Source organism: Rhinolophus ferrumequinum, chromosome 3 (assembly GCF_004115265.2).
Source record: "Rhinolophus ferrumequinum isolate MPI-CBG mRhiFer1 chromosome 3, mRhiFer1_v1.p, whole genome shotgun sequence".
Taxonomy (NCBI): domain Eukaryota; kingdom Metazoa; phylum Chordata; class Mammalia; order Chiroptera; family Rhinolophidae; genus Rhinolophus; species Rhinolophus ferrumequinum.
Window position 1 is genome coordinate 5,124,813 of NC_046286.1, and position 15,979 is coordinate 5,140,791.

At 53.1% G+C, this 15,979-nt stretch overlaps 1 protein-coding gene across 9 annotated transcripts in view; it reads left to right on the plus strand.

Annotated features, from left to right (window-relative positions):
- ANKS1A (ankyrin repeat and sterile alpha motif domain containing 1A) overlaps nucleotides 1-15,979 on the plus strand; it is a 169,913-nt gene that overhangs the window by 126,704 nt on the left and 27,230 nt on the right. For all 9 annotated transcript variants that reach the window (XM_033102811.1, XM_033102805.1, XM_033102804.1 and 6 more), the window contains 2 exons: nucleotides 8,974-9,040; nucleotides 14,221-14,327. In XM_033102811.1, coding sequence (XP_032958702.1) covers nucleotides 8,974-9,040; nucleotides 14,221-14,327 — 174 coding nt within the window. The remainder of the gene's footprint in view (nucleotides 1-8,973; nucleotides 9,041-14,220; nucleotides 14,328-15,979) is intronic.

A 15,979-nucleotide genomic window follows, 5' to 3' on the forward strand; every position in this document is an offset into this window, starting at 1 on the left:
AAACTGAAGTGAATGCGTGAGTCGGGCGGTTTGCCTGGCATCTGTGGGTTTACAAGGACCGCACATGTTCCTTGGTGTGAGGAAGGCTTCCATCTGACTGGGTGGGTTACAGAATGAGAACGAAATGACTTCTAGACCCAACCTTGTTTTTTCAAGCACTTAATTTAAGAAAGCTCCTTGTGCCTCCGGCCACGGCCCCCAGACCTGGCAGGGACCAGGAATGGGCAGACGACGTTGCCAGTGGGGAAGGAAAGATCTCACCAGCTGTGCTCACCGCAGCAAGAACCTTGTTTTTACTTCTAAGGTGATGTCATTCAGGGAATGAATGAATTACGCGAAGACCCCATGTCTTTTACACAGCGCAGAGCTTGCTCAAACTCGTGTCATAATAAATGAATCACTTACTCAAGTTCCGTCTGGGAACCTGACACCGCGCCAGGCAGGAGTCCTCAGCCTGTCTCAGGTCTTTCCAGCAGCCCTGTGTTAACATCTCCATTTTGTCTTTGAAGAAACTGAGGCTTCAGGAAGAGAGGTAAAGCGATTTGCCCACAACGATGATCCCACAAGTCAGGAATTTTTTTCACCTTCTATAGAAAAGGAAATTGAAAGAGAAATGAATGACTTGGCCAAGGTGCCAAAACTAATTAAGTGGCTTCTTAACTCCAGTTCCTTGTCCCAAAGTCCTTGTTCTTTTCACCACTGTACACTCCCTTTTCAGCGTTCTCACTCCCATATATTTGAAATTGTACTGTGAGCTTTAATAGAGTTCTAGATGGTAGGCCCTAAATAAGCTGGACGCCATGAATTAGGTTATTAATCGGGTACTGGTCACTCAATTCTAGTGCTGTGAGCATGGCCGGTGTTTAACTTGTCTGGTGTGGTTTCCTCTTCTTTAAAGTGAGATGAGTCCTGGCTCTCAGCAGGCGGGTTGTGAGGAGGAACTGACTCGCCTGGCGGGTATCAGCTGCTTGTCAGTGCACCGCACCCACTGAGAGAACCTAGCCCTGGGACCACAGCACCCTGAGGCTCCAGTGTGAACACTGTTGATCAGAAGCACTTTCCAAGGAGGATGCCGTGCTCTGAGCACCTGCATTCGACTTTCAACAGTGATGACCTCCTGAAGTAGGAAAGGGATAACTTAATAAGCTTTGAACACAGCTCACACACCTTTCCTTTGCTCCGTCGGTGTTCTGAACATGTGTTTGATCTCCTCGTTTTATTGGTTTTAGGCTATAAAGAACACAAACGTATTCGACCAGCCAGATATTCTAACGCGCTGCTTACCATGCTAAAGAAACTCACTGATGAAAGGATCAGTGTCTCGTTACGGTGAACCAGTTTCCCAGGGTCCACTGGTCCCTGGGCACACTGACGATTGAGTTTTCAAACTGTCAAGACTGGGGTTAGCCTTGTTCCAGAATAGAGAAAGGCGCACCCCAACAGAGAAGCTGTGCTGAGAGCCCTTAACCCTGAAAGCTCTGTGACACGGAATAATGAAGTCAGCTTTCCCACATTCCGTTTTCTTCGTTTCCTTTGCCTGGTGGGCTTGCCTCTGCTTATTAGCATGTTGAGAACAGTCCATTACAAATGATGAAACTCAAACCAGGGTAGAGTTTACAATTTATTCTCTAAAAGAGTTGATCCTGAGGTTTTGGTTTTCTCAGTGTTTTATTCAATGAATACCCGTATATCTACTAGTGTTTTATTCAGTGAATACCCGTATATCTACTACCTAAAGCCTAGGTCCTACAATTTGCATTTTGCTGTACTTGCTTTATCTCACATCTCTCCATATTTCAGTACATTCAAAATTCCATATTTTTTATGCATTTCAAAATAACTTGCATATGTCAGTACATTTAATCCTTAAACATTTTTCAATGTATATCATTAACTAGAGTTCAGTATTTATTTGTTTATAGTACTTAGGAGGGGTAAAATTTATCCAGAGTAAAATCCCTAAATCTTAAGTCTACCATTCTTTGAGTTTTAATAAATACATACATTTGTGTGGCCAAAATTCCTGTCAAGATACATAATGTTATTGGCCCTGAAAGTTCCCTCATGTCCCTTCCCAGTCAATCCTTACTCCTCCCCACCCCCCAGGAACTACCCTTTTGTCATTTTCCACCCTAGATTCGTTTTGCCTGTTCTACAGTTTTATGAAAATGGAATCAATGCAGTATGTGCTCTTTTGTGTAAGGCTTATCTGAACGGTTTTAACGAGTGCTTTAAAATGAAGTTTCGGGACTCTGTCAACTCCGTTTATCCAGCTTCTTCCTGTTTCACAAGTTCAGAGATAATTAGGAGTGGCAGGCCGCAGGAAATCCCAGGGCAGCTGATGGATGCTGGGAGTGTGTTTGTATTCAGTGCATATAATTTTTGTTTTACATCTTAAGTATATGTAATTTGGTGACCAAAATTTCACCTCTGACAGCCCTGATGTACAAGACAGGTGTTTCCCCGCAGAATCTGAGGATTCCCCTGTCGCTGGATGTAGGACCTCTTTCCCTGGCTGCACTGCTGAGGAACTTGATTGTGAATAGGAGTTTGGGATGCTTTCTTTGGGCTAGTTAACTCAGTGGCCAGCCTAGCAGTGCAGTGCGCTGGAGTGAGAAATTCAGGTGGTGGAAGAGCAGGACCTAGGGAAGCTTACTTGGATGGTATTGGTGGTGAAAGAAAAACCAGAGAGAGAAGCACAAGGCAGGTTACCCATGTTGTAGGTAACTTCAGCCTTTCTGAGGTCTGTGTGCTGCGTCCTGCACCCCACCCCACCCCCGCGCGCCCCCAATAAGCCTACTTCTGGATAGAAAGTAGACTGCGCAAATTGGACTAGAACCCAAATACATAATCTTCATTAATCTTTTCAATTCTTGTCCCACTTTTTAAGCCAGTACTTGGCGCACAACCCTGAGTTCCGTGACAGGCAGTAATAAAGTTAATTGGAATCTAGGTCTCCCAACCTTTTTTCTTCTTTCAGCAGTTTCTTGGGGCTTGGAGTTAAAGATTGCTGTTCTAGCATGAGAAGGGCATTTGACAAGTACTGTTTACGCGTGGGACTCCCTCTCTGCCGGGTTGTAGGTCTGGGGCGTGAGCATCTCTGGGTCAGTAAGGGGCCTGTTGGTAGGTATGGGGTGTGAGATGCTTTGGGGAGCAAGGCCCAGTATCAGCAGCCCAAGAGGTCTGGGAAAGATAAAGGTGGGGAGGGCGAAAGGGAGTGAGAGACCTCACTGGAGCCATTGGCTGTCCTCACTCCACCAGTCTAGCCTGGGGCGGGCCCACTGCAGGCTTGACAGGAGGACTGAGCTGTGTGGCCTCGCAGTCTAATAGAACAAGGAGGATTGAGAAGGTAGGGTGACAGTGTAGTAAAGGAGATTCAAATGGGGTTAAAACAATTAATATGGTTACAGTCTGAGTGCCCCCTGCGAGGAGACAGACGGTGCTGAGACTAACAGCCTGCTCTATGGAAAAGACGTTCCTCATTGTTAGCCGAGCTGCCACGTCCGCTTTAGAAGGACAGCCCGGAGCTGACAGCCCTGAGCCGCGTGGCAGATAGATATTCATTCCCTGCCGCCTTCTCCCCTCCCCCACGGGCCTGCCTCTGTCTCCTAAAAGCAGTTGACAAGGTTAGAAAATCAGGACAAATAATACTAAGATCCATCTTTGTCTTTCCTGAGGCCTGGTGCAATTCAGCCTGGGGCAGAGGAGAAAAAAATAACCCCAACGCTGGTCAGTGACCCTTTTTCAAATGTGGACTCAAAGCTCACTCTAGGCTGAGAGCCTGTCCGCTGCTGAGAGGCAGAAGGCAAGAGATGGGAATGAATTCTTATGTGGTTGCTGGGCCTGGAGTGCAGCTGTCAGCAGTCTGTAGGATTCCCTGCACAGCCTTCTGGGGGACCCAGCTTTGACGTCAGCAGTCACCTGATGGCATGGGCCAGGCACCTGTGAGGCAGGGGGGCTTAAGGCTCTGTGCTCCTGGGGATGGAGAGAGCTGGCCAGGCCGGCTGGCCAGAGAGGAGGGTCTGCCACTCGGTCCCCCTTCCCCGCGCCGCAGGAAGCTTGAGCTCTCCAGGGAGCAGGCTTGGCCTCCCATGGCACTGACCGGAAGTGAGAGCTGTGCCATCCACGGGGAGTTGGGGAGTCTGCCCATGGAGTACAGCTTCCATTTCCTCACCTAAAAAATGGGACACTCTGTTTGCTTGGCAGCGAGTTGAGGCTCTGCAGGATTCTTGAGCGAAGGTGTGGGGTGTGAGGTTGCTGTGCCAGCAACCCAAGGAGTCTGAGAAAAGATAAAAATGATGAGGGAAGGGGAGTTAAAGAATCCAGGCTGAGTCCAGAAGTGTTGGCTGCCTTTCCCCTCTCGCTGTATTAGTGAGGTGACTAGCTTGGCGTGGACACTTAACAAATGGTAGCTGTTCTTATTTGTCACTGGGCACCTCCAGCGTGCCAGCTCTGTATAAGCCACCCTGTGGGATCTAAAAGAAACAGTACGAGCAGGATCTTTACCCTTCATGGTTCGTTAGTGTCCCTGGGACACACCATGAAACAGCTAATCAGGGAAGTAACAGCACAAAGCCGTGTTTCTGGGCCGCTACAGTATAAGCGTTGGGGGCGGAGGAGGAGATGTAGAAGGTGCCTGGCCCTGGGGGACAGGCCCAAGGAGACTGGAGTGTGTTTTCCAGTTGGTAGGAGAGTCCTAAGGAGCTGACAGTTCCCCGGGCAACAGAAAGTGGGTTGGTAGGGAGTGTCTGAGATCAGCAGCCAACTTCAGTTGCTCGTGAATCCAGAAACATCTCCCTTCATGTTCTCATTTGCACCAGAAGCAGGTGGGGAAAGGCAGCCCCTGTCCCGTCGTCCTCTGTATTAGGCTGTTGACCGGACCGATTCCTACTCTCTGCTGTTCGGCTGCCACGGGGAGCCCCGAGCATAGCCGCTGCTTCTCACTTGTACACCTGGAAGGGAGGTTTCCCATGGGCCTCGGAGCCAAGTCACGCCAAGGCTTGCGGTTCTCCTTTGGACCCCCTGTGCCCAACACACTTCCTGGCACACAGAAGAGCCATCGAAACCTGGGGAAGTGTTTCTTCCACCCGTAGCTGTATTCCCCACCCCTCACGCCCAGTATCCATTGACAAGTAGATGGTGTGATCCGAGCTGCTCCTGGCGGCCAGGTTATGTTGCTGAGGGAGGAGGCCTCTTTACATGCCCGCCTGTGGGCAGCCAGGGTCCTGTGTTCCACACAAGCAGATGTCAGATGGCCGAGCGGCAGGTTCTCGTGTTTGTTCTGGTGGTGTTTTCTGGCATGTAGGGAAGACATTGTCTACAGCCCCGATGATGGGGTGTGGGGGTCAGAATAGAATAATCCTGAATACCCTCTGACAATGTAATATTTCCAAGCATTTTGGTTTTTTTTTTAATACATGAGTCCATTGAGGTGATGATAACCTTCAGGCCTTACCTTACCAGATGCAAATACAAGTTCTCTAATAGAGTTCATGGGAAGTGCAGGATGAAGGTGTGGCCATTTCCTACCTCCCTCCAAAAATGTCACTGACCCTAAACAGTAGAGAAAGAAGAGAGCACTGAGCTGTGCTCCTTCTGTTAACATTCCACCTGCTTCTTCCCCTGACAGTCCCAAGATGCAGAATGTTTCTGGGAACACAGCCTAATCAGATTGTTTTTTAAAGCCTAAATGGTTAAATTCCACGAAATTTAGAATCAGATCAGAATGCTATGTCTTCTGTGACCACTCGTCTTTGTCTCGACCGAAATGACCAGAATCGCTCCCTGCTAGTGCTGGGCCGTGGTGGGGTGGGGGGTCTGTGCAGGGAGAGATGGTGAGATCCAGCTCCTCCCCTGTCTCCCCACCCAGAGCCATGGGCTGGGCAGGACCACAGCCCCAGACAGCTCTGTTCCGGCAGCGCCAGGGCAAGGACCTGCCACTCTGTCCAAGCAGGACCTCTTTCCTGCCACTTCCCCCCAGCCCTGAGCGTCCACCGAGGCGGGAAGGAGTCCTGGGTTGCAAGCTATCAATAAATTGCCGAGTGCTCTCAGTTCTTCTGTACACGAGAATCTTCTCAGCTTGATTGAGCTACTACAGCTCACAGAAAACAAAGCATACTTTCTATTTGGGATGAAATAGTTCTGAGAGTGTTCGTCAGCATTTCCCAGCTGGCCTGCAGTCTGCACCTCAGATACCCACCCAAAGGGCCGGGGAAACCTGGGGTTTTCCTGGCGCTTTGCAGTTGGCACGAGGGTGACTCCTGGGGCAAGCAGCAGGTGTTCACCTGTTCACTCTCATTTCAAAAGGCCCTTTCCTCCCTTCCTTTCTTCCTTTCTCCTATTTACCAAGAGCCAGGCCCAGGGGGTAAAATGGCAAATAAAACATGCTTGATTCCAGCCCTCATGGCGCTTCTTCCACATTCACCCCCTTTGGCCTGGAAGATGGATCCAGAGGCTGAGGACCCACCCCCCATGTAGGAAGCAGTCTCCTCGCCTCAAGTGCCCTACTTTTGTCCTATAAATGTGAAGGTGGAAGGCACATCAGCAGGTGCCTCCTGCATGCCCAGCTTCGAGACTCTGGGATCTGATTGGGTGTCCCAGGCCTCGGGACCTGGCCCTGGTCCTGGTCCGTCATTCTGTGCAGCCTGGGGGCGGGAAAGCAGCTTGGCCTGGAAGAGAAAAGCTGTCTCCAGATATCCCTAAGCCTTTGTAAGACAAGGTGCCCTAGGGGAATAATGGGACCACTGGGTTGAAGTTACAAAAAGGTTTTAAGTCTGTAAAAAAAGACAAATGTTACACACCAGTGTTTTCTGCAAATGGGTGAACTGACTGGGAGAGTTAGCAAGGCCTTTAGCAAAATCATCTCGGGAAGGCCTTTAGCAAAATCAGACGGGGCGGGAGTTGGGATTCTGTGACCTGTGAACTCCCTGCTGCTGACTCGAGATTCTGTGCTTGGAAGAACTCTCTGGAAAAAACTAGGAATTATCCTACAGATAGACTTGCACGTGTGTACAAAGATGTATAGAACACTGTTCATCGTAGCACCGTTTACAATGAGAAAAGATTAGAAACCACGTGTGCATATTGGGACGGGTTAAATAATCGTATAGCCATACGCTGGATGAGTATATACCTCACCCATTTAGGGAAAAAATGTCCCTTATTATGAACTGTGGAAAGAACTCCAAGATGTGTTATTAAATGGAAAATGGAATGCCTCTATTGGTGTGGGGTGGAATACACTCATATTTGATTACACGTGAATAGAGATCTAGAAGGATACTGGAGAAACAGGCTCTACTGGTTTCCTCCAGAGAGAACTAGGCAGCTAGGAAGGAGATTTCTCTGAACAACCTTTGGTAGCTTCTGAATTGTGAAGTGTGGATGTATTTATTACCTGTCAAAAAGCAAATGTAAGTAAAAAATATTTTTTAAAACTTTCAAGATCAGTTTTGCTGCAGAGGCAGGCAGGGACGTGGAAAGCAAACAAACCTTGTACTGAGCATGGACCGTGAGCCAGGTCTCCGGCCCGAGGTGGGATGTATGTGATGCTTTTGCCCACACAGCTCTTCACAGGCAGCAGTGGGCAGTGCCACCCTCGTTTTTGGAGATTTCACACCAAGGCCTTGGAGGGTGAATGCGCTGCTTGTTCCTCTGGGTCATTCCCTTGTTGCACCGCTGCTTCCTTCGGGTATTTTACTTAAGGGGGGCAGTGCAGACCTGTGTGGGGCTGCCATCCAGCCCCCGGGCCATTTACCCCCTGTCAGCTGTTTTGTTTCCCTTTGCTTTTGCTAAGCTCAGGGATGGAGTTCTAGTGTGTGCATAGCCGGTCATTTCTGTGGCTGGAGGAAAACACCCCTGCGCTCCTTCCAGGCTGCAAGGGGAGACTTGGTGCTGCCCTCTGCGCTTCCGCTGGGTGTCAAATGTGCTTGTCTGTCTGCCAGCTGCAGGCTGGCTGCAGAGTTGTTTTTCTGATCCTCAGACCCAGGCTCCTTACTTGCACTTAGAGGAAAAGCCTTCCAAGCCCTGGTACAAAAGGTCCTCTTTCCATTTCTTTGGAAAAAGAGCAGCAAATGAGCTCATTATCACTGCAGCCCAGAAAGGAGTGGGAAGGGAAGAAGAGAAGGGGGCCGTCTCCTCACTACACGATCCTGCCCCTGGTCAGATTTCCTGGGGTGGGAGGCTTGAGTCTGGCTCAGGATGACAGCCCAAGCCAGATGGCTGGGACAGGTCCACACAGGGGCAGTGCTGGAGATGGTGGACGCTTTGAGACCAGCTCTCTGCTGTGGTCCAAGGAAGGACGAGTGTCTGCGTCCTTCTTATCCCTCAGTGCAGAGCTGTCAGGGACTGCTGGCCTGCAGGGAGCAAAGGAGCCTCCATTCAGGGTTATGTGCCTACCCCACCTTGGCTTCCAAGAGGCTCCTGTGTCGGGTGCGCTGCTTATCTCAGGCCTAGAAATCGGCCTCACACCTCCAATGTGGCGTCATGCAATATCACTTACCTGTTGAGTGCTTATGGTTTGCCAGGCGCTGCCCTAGCACTTGGGGTGCAACAGGAGACAAAGCTGGCAAACTCTCCTCATGGAATTAAAATTCTGTCATGAGCAGTGACACGTGCCAGGTCTGGCCTGCTCTCACACCCTCTACCCAATCTCTACCTGGTCTGGGTGAACTGGGGGGACGGAGTGATATATAAATGCCTTGGAAGAGAGGCTCTTTGGCATTTCCAGCAGCCAAGCCCAGGTCGTTACCCTCTCACTCCCTTCAGAGCATGTCTTTAGACCCTACTGGGCTATGCCCAGAGTGGGCCTTTCTCGGTCTGAGCAGCAGTTCTGACACCTTGTTGGTTGGTGGCAGCCTCGGAATCATCTCGAAGAGCCCTGGAGGCCTGCCCCCAGTGCCCTGATGGTGAGCTATCCATGTTTCACCCAAGCCTGACAGCCTGTCCTTTCTGTTCCTCTTTCTTCCGTTGCAGATTGAGAAAATCATGAGCTCTATCGGAGAAGGGATTGACTTTTCTCAGGAACAGCAGAAGATCTCAGGTATTGTACCAAGCAGTCCTCTTCCCCACAGAACACAGCCCTCTGGTCCTTTCTGGCTCAGGTTTTCCCTTCGACACAGAAAACAGACCCTTACAGGGTGAGCGAGCTCACGTCAGACCACGTCATGCTCTCACAACTGAGAATCTCTTGCATCTAGACGGCCCATCCAGTACTTATTGTTAGAGTCGTAGCTCCTTTTACATATTGGAAGGGAATGTGTACAGTGAATTTCAGGCTGCCTATTAGGAAACTATGTTTTAAATCAGTGGTTGTTACTCATAATTCTTTTCGTAAATGCAGGCTTTTCCCAGTTGGCTTAAATTGGTGTGCCCCGCAGTGCGGGTCCCCCACTACCCCTTCGTGGAAACGTGGCTCTTGTTTGCCTAATCCGTGACAGGGGCAGAGCTGGGCGTGGACCAGTGGTCTCAGATGGTTAGCCTGCTTCTGCAGGGGCGGGCTTTGCTGTGTCCGGGTCTCCATTTTCCCGTTTACTTAGTCCCCCATCGTTTCTACTTCAGATCACTACTACCTTGGGAATTCTTTTCATCTCAGAGCCCTAGGGGGCGAGGGCTGCCTCTGTTTCCTTCCTTTGAAACAGAACTAGGGAGGCCATATCTAAGCCCTTTTCCTTGATAATAGAATAGTGGTTGTGTTACTTTCTTAGGTCGGGTGATATTCAAAGCAGCACTCACACTCCTTCCCCCAAGCAGATCTCCTGCTGCCCCCACCCAACCGGGTCCCTCCCCCTTATCGAGGAAACGCCTCTGCACTGAAGGGGTAGAATTCCTTGCTCACTCCGAGCTTCCATCCAGGATTGGCCTGGTCGCCCCAGGTGACACCACTAGTGCCTCCATGGGCCTCTGGCCCTGGTAGGAAGTCTGATGGGTGGGGACAGGTGTGCACATCTGGGAGAAAGGACCTGAGGCCATGGGGCTTGTGGACAGAGGATGGGCTCTGGAGCCTCAGTCCTGGGTTCACATACTGGTTCTAAATCCATGTGTGTCTTGGGCAAGTCACTTAATCTCTCTGAGCCCCCAGTTCCCTGTCCACACATTTGAATAACAGCACCTACCTCCTGGTTTGTGAGGATGAGTACTGTATACAAATACCCGACCTGAACAGGCACTCAGTAAACAATGGCTCTGCTCGTTTTTGTCCATGACGTCATTACTGACTCGTCAAGGCCTAGAGAAGAGGGCCTCTGCTCCCCTGGCTCGTCTCCCTGTCCCGTTTTTCAGGCCGGATTCCTAGAGCCACCCTCTCTCCAGCAGCCTTGTTTCCCTGGGTTCTAACGAGAGGGCACCCCTGGGTTTAGTCCGTCTTTGTCTGTCTTGGAGGACGGCAGGTCCTGCCGAGGTGGTGCTTCTGGCTGAGAGTTTGTGGATCTGTTTCCAGGCAGTTGCTTCCTCTCGGGCCACAGGGTCACCCTGTTGTCGTTTTCGGGTTTTACCAAGAGGCAGGTATTTGTGGGGAACAGAAGCCCAGGACGGAGGCAGTCATCATGCCATTTTCAAAGCTGTGCTTTGGGCACAGCCAGGAACAGGACCGACACCAGTCAGTTCAGTCGAGGCCACTTTGCGTCCCTGTCCCCCTCGGTGTCAGAGGAACCTAAATCACTGGCGTGTGCTTGAGAGTTTGGGGTCAGAAACAGGCCATTACCTCTTGGCTTTGCTACATCAGGAGCCGTGGCAGCACCTCTGAAAACACTGTCCTAGGAGAACCCTTCTCCTTGGAGGTGCTGACACGGAGCTCTTTCTTTGCCCTGCTGGTTGCACCCCGAGTCCTTGCCCCCCATGTACCCATGTGAGGGCAAGAGTTGGTCCCACTGTCCCCCTAGGTTTCTGGATCCCAACACACAGTCTTGCTTTAGTCATCGTTTAGTGGAACCATTGTCCATACCCTAGCTTAGGAAGCCAAGGGCAGGCACACGAGGGGGCCGCCTGAACAGAGGCTACGTGTACCCGTGCTGCCGAGCTCCCGCCGCTGCATCTGCCCCACTGCCAGCTCCGGAACTTGGCCTCTGGCTGACGGGCGGGGGCGGGGCTTCCCCCACGACCTCGGGGAGCAGCAGCCTTCAGTCCAGACCAAAGCAGAATTCTTAACTCTTATTTATTTTGAATGGTCAGTATCAGGGGTTCAGCTTGTCCATGGGCTTCCAGATCTAGGAGAAGAGACCTGGGATCTGAGCTTGCCAGCCTGGTTGGGGAAGCAGCCTTTCAAGCGGCCAGCCCTTACCTAAGTGTGGGATTGCCTGGCGTGACTGGTTTTGCAGACAGTCATGCCCTGAAGGGTGAGACCCTCTGTGGCACTTGAGTCTCAGTCCTGTTTTGCTCCATGGGCCCCTGAGCTGCCAGCACTGGAGCTGGTTACCCGAATCCCCAACAGCCATGGTTACAACCATCCCGCTGTCAGGAGTCCAAGAGGGTAAGCCTTCCCACTGGCCCCGGCCACGAACCTCACCGCTCCACTTGCTTTTGCTAAAGCCAGTCATTGTAGCTGTTGAGTAGCCGCTCAGTGCCAGCCTCTCCTGGGGCCTGATCTCCCTGCACACAGAGCCCCTGCTTTTTCAGGGCCATCTATAGCCTGTTGGGATGCAGGTGCCCCCCAGCATGTTTAGAGGGTGGCATGGGGTCCCTGGGTGGTTGTCCCTGTACACGTTGCCTTTTTTGTCTCCACAGCTGTGGAGGTTTGGCCCGGTTTCCCCCTGCCCTGGGTGCCTCCCCTCACACGCCCTCTTCCCCCAGATTGTGAGTGGCCAGCTCTAGGCCTGGCGCTTCTCCCCTGCGCTCTGACGGGCCCAGAGAGAAGTCACTTCCAGGTTGTTTGGTGCGCTCACCTGAGGAATATCAGGTGTAGTATCCTTACTTTGTCACCTAGTTTTGTGATCCACAAGGTGTATCTTCTTGGCAAAGAGGCACAGTCGTTCCTTAAGTGGAGAGTAGGTTTGAGGGTCACTTAACCTGTGGGCTGTGCCCTCAGGGCAGTGTCATTCCTCTGTCCCCTCTCTGGCTGTCCTAGAAACTATGGGCCAAAATTATAGGAATATCCCTTCTCTGTTCTCCCCGAGAAGCTGTCTCCAACCCCCTGAGCTGGAGGTAAAGTTTCGCCGTCTTTACCTTTCATGTGCATGTGTGTTGGACAACATCGGATACTGGGAAATCTGTCATTTGGCTCAGATGCTAGTGCTGCTGTCTTTCCCTCGGCGGCGGCGGCAGCCGCAGCTTCTGCTTCAATGTCCGATCCCTAATGTATTTTCCTGAGCGTGGAGGGGAGGAGGGGAGGAGGGGAGGAGGGGGAGGGCCAGACAGTATGAGAGTGAGCAAGGACTGTGGAGCCGGCAGCAGGCAGCGTGGAGCCCAGGAGCCTTTAGACAAAGCACTCGGCTGCGGTTCTGTGAGCGCACACATCCACCGGCAGCAGGCAGGACCACAGCTCCCGGCTGGGGGATCACAGGCAAGAATGAATCAGCAGCCAGGGACACTTGACTTCATGGGCGGACAAGAGCCTACCGCTTAGATCCCTGGGGCAAACAGCACCGCTCAAGGGCAGGGGAGCTCAAGTAGTCCCAGACGTCTCGGGCTGCTGCTACCGCGCGCGTCAGGAGGCCCCCCGGGCCGCTGACCACCGTCTGTTCTGTGGAGGACAGCCGAGAGGGGGAGCCTGGGACCCTGGCTCATCCGGGTCTCCTAGCTGACCCAGCCTGTTGTCCTCCGCCTGCCCTGCGGCCAGAAAGTGCCAGGAGCGACAGAATGACTTTCACCGTGTCAGGAGTTCTCTGGAGGTGATGTTTTCGTAGTTGGTTCTTCCTCCTTCCTCGCACCTCTTTTTCCTCCCTTTCTCTTTTTCCCTTCTTTTATCTGTACTTGCCTGTGAAAACCAGAGAAGTAGGCGGGGGTTAAGGCATTCAGATCAGAGCATCCAAGGTCTGCCAGGAAGGGCTGAACTTTTTTCCTCCCTGCACCACTACTCCTGGTCCTACCCAAGGAGCATAGCGAGTAGGTGTCCTCCCTTCCCTGCCTGGCCTCAGAGGAGAGCACCGGGACCCGAGACCCTGGGAAGACACTTGCTGTCTTTATGTCTCAGCCGAAGAGAGGACAGCACTGAACGTGAATAGACTTAAGCTGCCACAGCTCAGCTAACAGAGGAGCGCTTCCTTTTCTTTTATCCGGCTGGGTTTTGTCATCGTCCTTCGCCAAGAGCTGGATCTGCCTGCCTGCTTTCCACCTGAGCAGGCAGACGAGACACAGGAGCAGCCACTAGCAGAAGAGGACAATGAATGCCCGGCCCCTGCAAAACCGCCCAGCCCGGGAAGGCAGCCCTTCAGACAGCGCCCCGGCCCGGGACACGCCCCGCTCACCGGCCGCCAGGGTCTAGCTGTGGACCAGGCTCCTTGGCCCACCGGCCGCACAGCCCGCAGAATGCGATGTTGGCGTTCCAACACAGACACCCTGAGCCTGGTCCCTGAGCCCTGGTCCATGCGCCCCGCTCGGCCCTCACTGCCTGCGCCTCTGAGCACAAAGGGCCATGGTTTGCTTGTTCCGGGACTGCTGGGGGAAAACAAGTAACAGTCTCTTTTCTCCCCTGCCGTGTCCACTGCTGCTTGGGTTGCATGTGCTGGGTCCCTGCGAGCAGCCGCCACCGCTTCTCTCCTGGAGCCCTCGCTGTGTGCCTGTGTCCCTGAGCCGCATGAAGATGTGTGCGCTCTCCTGACCAGTGTGTGCTGCAAGGTCGCAGGACCGGGCCGCTGCCACAGCCCCACGGGGCTCCCGGCGTGCATGGATGAGAGGGGCTCTCCAGCCCCGCTAGTGCCTGTGGGACCAGACTTTCTGAACTACCTCAGTGTGAACGCTGATCAGGAGCTGACCGGAGACCGTTGGGGGTTGGCTTCCCCTGACCTGTGGGCAGAGCTCGTGCATGTGGCCCCGTGGCCCTGCAGCAGCTCAGGCCGAGGGGTGTGAGTGGGCGCAGCCGCCCAAGGTTGGGAGAGTGTGGGGCGCCCGGCGTGCTGCCCGCGGAAGAGGAGCTGCGGGCCCTCTGCTCTCTGCTCTCTTGTCCGTAGTTTGGCTGCTTTATGGTAATGACCATGATGTGGCAGTGCCATCTGTCTTCCTCTGAGTGCCGCTGCTACCGCCTTAATGGTTTTTCCCTTTTCAAGCGTCTGCCGATTCCTCTCTCGTCAGGTTCGCGGACGCTGGAGCAGAGCGTCGGGGAGTGGCTGGAGGCGGTTGGGCTGCAGCAATATGAGAGCAAGTTGCTTCTGAATGGCTTTGACGATGTCCGCTTCCTGGTAAGTGCCAAGGCCTCTGCACGGGTGGGTGCTGCTCCGTGAAACGTGCTGCCCTGGTGTCCCCGTGGCTGCTGCTGGAGTTTGAAACTGTACGTAGCCCCGCATCCCAGGGCAGAGCTGGCTGAAGTGACTTAGGCATCTGGGAAATTAGCTGAGTGTCGGGCATCTTGTTTCTAAACTCTGTCCCCTCTAATTCTGCTCCAGACACAGTTCTGTAGGGAGAGCTCGTTGCAAGTCTGCATCCCAAGGAAGGTCACTGACTGCAGACCTTTGTCCCGTCCCCGGTCTCCCTCTCGGACCTCAGGCCGTGTGTTGTGTGGTGAGGCATCAAGGCCGGTCGGAAACCAGGAGTTTGGGTGGACAGGACACCCAGGTCCCTGTGGTGACCCTCCATCCCAGCTCGGCTGGACACCAGAAGGTTCCTTTGTTCTCCAAAACTTTGCTCTCAAGCAGGTAGTCCCCGGAAGCACGGAGCCTTGTCTCTGGCGGAAGGGCCTGTTCCCTGGCCAAGTGTCTGGGCTGGGGACTGAGGCCGCACAGCCTCAGGTGAGCAAGGACCCGTGGCCTCACAGATGGCTCAGAGGAGAGGCTGAGTTGCTGGTTTGAAGGATTGGTGTAATTTTGTACTCTCTTGTTACAAATACAACAAGTCAAAAAAAAAGAGGAAACTTGAGGTACCTTTCCTCAGGCTCCCTGTGGAGTCGGCGCCTGGGTAGGACCCTGGGCAGGAGGCGGTGCTCCCTTTGCTAGTCCAAAGTAGCTCAGAGCCATCTTTCTCCTGGAAGCCCTGCCCGAGAGCCTCGTGGGTGGGGCTGGGGCAGCACAGCTGAGCCCAGGGCCTGGGCTCACCTCAGAGGCAGTACCAGCATCCCCAGGGCGCGTTGCACAGGAGACGTGAGAGCTGGCCCTTCTCACTTGTGCCCACAGCACGTTGGGCGCCCTTCGTAGTGGTGTGCATGTGTCCGCTCACTGAATCGTCCCGGCGGCCCTGACGTGGTACTAGTATTACCGTGTCCGTTTTCCAGATACAGGGCAACTAAGCGGCTTGCTCGTGTTCACACTACCACTACTTGGCAGAGCAGGAGCAAGTGCCCAGGAGTCTGTGTCTGAGGGTCTGAGCCGCCGTAGTGCCCGGCTCTTTCCCATGTGTATGTAGGGGATGGGACTGTGACCGTTTATGTGTCCTCAGTCACTGACTTGCATGTCTGTCTCAGCGGCTTGCTTGGAGATGGCGTCAGCAAGCCTCCCCTGCCCCCTCCCTTGCTCCCTGGCAGGCTGGCTGCCTGCTCTCCCAGTTCCGAGGAGCGCAGTCCTGGGTTGGCTTTGCGTTGTCTTCCCTCTCTGAAGCAGATCCCGCTATCTGTGCCCACCTCACTCCGCTGCCTCCGTGGAATCAGCCCAGAGCTCCCAGCCCTGCCCTCCACTCTCTAGTCTGGGTCTCTGTGGGTTTCCCACCCACGGGGTTGCATTTGGTGCCTCTGGCCTGGGGCTTCCAGAAGAGGCCCCGATTGGACAGCTCACCTCGCACAGGCCATCTTCACTTCCAGGGCACACAGTGAACTCTGCAGCAACTTCCAAAGCCAACTTAGGGCCAGTCAGTTATGTTTTAGCTTTCAAAAATACTAGGTTTTAAAATAGAACATTTTTTAAAA